Below are 3,471 nucleotides of genomic sequence, written 5' to 3'. Positions count from 1 at the left end.
TGAGGAATGAAAATGGATTTCAAAACTGTGCCATGGAGGTAAATTTTACTTTTGAAACATAATTTCCTTGGCGTATTTAAGTGTCATCTGGTGGTTCTTTAGTTGGAGAATCAATGCTTGTGTTATGCTTTTCCAGCCACAATATTTTCTATTGGTTTAATATTTAGGGTAGCCAACCAGTGTAGCTAAAATTAAGTGCTTTTAGTTTTATGGAAGTTCTAATCCTATAAGGTACTTCGATTCGTGTGCTGGATTGTTCAATTCAATCATATAAGTTATATTTGTAATACTTTTCACATCATAAATAGGTCGTCATACGCAATAATAACGTGTATACTACGTGCAAACATGTATTTTTTACTTTGGTAGTGGTCGTGAAATATAAGTTAGATCCCTTACAAATACAAACATAAAGCCGTGTTGTCAATACAACTGTCTTGCTTGATAGGGTGAATAAAAATACGCTTTTTACAATATATATTTCGCACGTTTGTGAAAGTCTTATTTGGGTTAATTCGAAGGTAAGGCTGTATGCATACTCTTATTTACCTAACAGTTTACCCTTTTTGTTCATTTTAAGGCGAGTTTCTGAAAATAGCTCAAACCTTTTATGACAGTTTGTTTTTATGTGATTCGTAACACATATTTCGTGGTTAGCTACCCAAACTGATTTTGGTTTGTGGTTATTTCATTAGGTTCTAATTAAAGATTTATATCAATTTCTGCATGGTAAATCATATAGACTGTGTTGTGTTTTAAAAACTGAATCCATATTAATGTAGTATGATTTTGAAGATATTGTTCGAAATAACCGCGCAAATTCTTATTGCCTGGTAGTTATTAAGGTCTATCCTGTTTCCTAATTAGGTTTCTGTTGGAAAGAACAAAAATGTAGGTCAGTGTTAAAACCTATTCGTAAATACGGTTGTCTTTTCACCAAATGCCTCTCCGGAATATATGATATCAATCTTTTACTTGTCTCTTTGTTATAACAACATAACTTGTACCAAACATTACTTGTACCATACTTGCACTGTAGAGGGTGTTGCTGACAGTGCCTTGCCTTGGAACCATTTGATAACCCTCTATATTTCCGCTTGTGTACTCTAGCATGAAGAACTTTTTAAACAATATTAATATTCCCCAATGTGTCATACAAAAATTGAAATGTAGGATATAAAACACAAATATTTCAAACTGCATGATTTTCGCACGTTAACGAATTCTTATATAACGAAGTAATATCACTATTTACATATTTATTTTCAGTTTAGATTGGATAAGGCAATAAGCCAAGGCTGTGCACGTGTCCCTCAATACTTGGAAATCGAAAAAGAGTACGTTAATGCCGATGTAGTGGTAAAATTACCCTCATTGCACACTGTTTTGGCGTGACTTGTCTTTATTAGCCTATTAGGTTCAGATAGATATAGCGGATTTTTCATGATGTTTGTCGGATGGATTTCAAGGTATTTTCAATAATGATATTTTTATACTACATATTCTAAATCAAATAATTTTTTCTATTTTCCAGGGCAGTGTTACATCATCAACATGGCGTCTACCACAAACTTTAACTCTGAAGATAAAAACAGTATGTCCGGAAGCAAGCATGTATTGGTAGCTCCAGAGCAGATAATGTAAGTTGACGCTTAAACTGTGTTCCTGGAACGATCGCTTTATTCTATACTTTTAGGCTTCACCTGAACATCATGTTATTTACCAACGTGGGAGGCAGAAGGCAGAATATTGATGTTGGAAAAGTTCACAGCTTCAGTTTATTTCATTATCAGTTGTAAAGTACTTTTATTGTCACCCAAATTATTGTCTTACACTGAAAACGTGGCCATCATTCAACGTCTAGACAAATAGAAAATCTAACTCAGTGGTCGCCGACTAAATCGACCAAATTTTTTAACATGAGTTACACCCCTTTGTCGGAAAACTCCAGTCACAAGAGTTTCTAGGGTACTAAGGAGGAATTTGTGACTATCTAATCGAACTCTAGAAAAATGGATAGTCTGGCTGACTGGTCATCACTGGCTGAACTTAATGAGTCTAGTTTCATCCCTTATGTTTTTCTTCTAAAAATCAAAATGAATATGTTCATGCCGGTTTATAAGACAGCTTCACACGAGCACTCGCGCACTTGGGTTTATGCTATACTTCAATTATTACGAAATCGTTAAATGGTATACGAATAGCTGAATGATATTTAATGAAAATATTCAAAATATTTCTATTTTTAACTAATGGAATTAAAGTAAGCAAATTTGAACGAAAATTGTGAAAACATGTATAGGCCACCGACAAAGAAAAGAAGTCGAGAAAGCGCGAAAAAGTGGGAGAAGGCAGGGTAAGGCGAGAAAACGTGGGGCTTAATATTTCAGCTGATAATATGTTAAAATTGACAGTTATTAAAGTTATATTCAACGATGTAAAGTAAATGTTTATCCTTTGTTCTATAAAGTTTATTATCAACCTATATTATATAAAGTTTATATTCAATCTACATTATATAAAGTTTATATTCAACCTATATTATATAAAGTTTATTATCAACCTATATTATATAGAGTTTATATTCAATCTACATTATATAAAGTTTATATTCAACCTATATTATATAAAGTTTATTATCAACCTATATTATATAAAGTTTATATTCAATCTACATTATATAAAGTTTATATTCAACCTATATTATATAAAGTTTATTATCAACCTATATTATATAAAGTTTATATTCAATCTACATTATATAAAGTTTATATTCAACCTATATCATAACAAGTTTATTATCAACCTATATTATATAAAGTTTATATTCAATCTACATTATATAAAGTTTATTATCAACCTATATTATATAGAGTTTATAATCAACCTATATTATATAGAGTTTATAATCAACCTATATTATATAAAGTTTATAATCAACCTATATAATATAAAGTTTATTATCAACCTATATTATATAAAGTTTATATTCAACCTATATTATATAAAGTTTATATTCAACCTATATTATATAAAGTTTATATTCAATCTACATTATATAAAGTTTATAATCAACCTATATTATATAAAGTTTATTATCAACCTATATTATATAAAGTTTATATTCAACCTATATTATATAAAGTTTATATTCAACCTATATTATATAAAGTTTATAATCAACCTATATTATATAAAGTTTATATTCAATCTACATTATATAGAGTTTATAATCAACCTATATTATATAAAGTTTATATTCAACCTATATTATATAAAGTTTATATTCAACCTATATTATATAAAGTTTATATTCAATCTACATTATATAGAGTTTATAATCAACCTATATAATATAAAGTTTATATTCAATCTACATTATATAAAGTTTATTATCAACCTATATTATATAGAGTTTATAATCAACCTATATTATATAGAGTTTATAATCAACCTATATTATATAAAGTT

General features: G+C 28.6%; 1 protein-coding gene across 1 annotated transcript; it reads left to right on the top strand.

The window, feature by feature from the left end:
- Window positions 1–3,025: 3,025 nt before the first annotated feature.
- LOTGIDRAFT_126236 (hypothetical protein) lies at window positions 3,026–3,343 on the top strand (the record flags this gene model as incomplete). The annotated part of the gene is made up of 1 exon (XM_009062765.1): window positions 3,026–3,343. A coding segment is annotated over one exon (318 nt), but the record flags the coding sequence as incomplete, so codon positions are not given.
- Between the last annotated feature and the right edge of the window lie 128 nt (window positions 3,344–3,471).

The sequence above is a fragment of the Lottia gigantea genome (assembly GCF_000327385.1).
Source record: "Lottia gigantea unplaced genomic scaffold LOTGIsca_53, whole genome shotgun sequence".
In the NCBI taxonomy this organism is placed as follows: Eukaryota; Metazoa; Mollusca; class Gastropoda; family Lottiidae; genus Lottia; species Lottia gigantea.
Note: the sequence above shows the minus strand (reverse complement) of the source record. Positions and strands in the feature narration are given on the sequence as shown.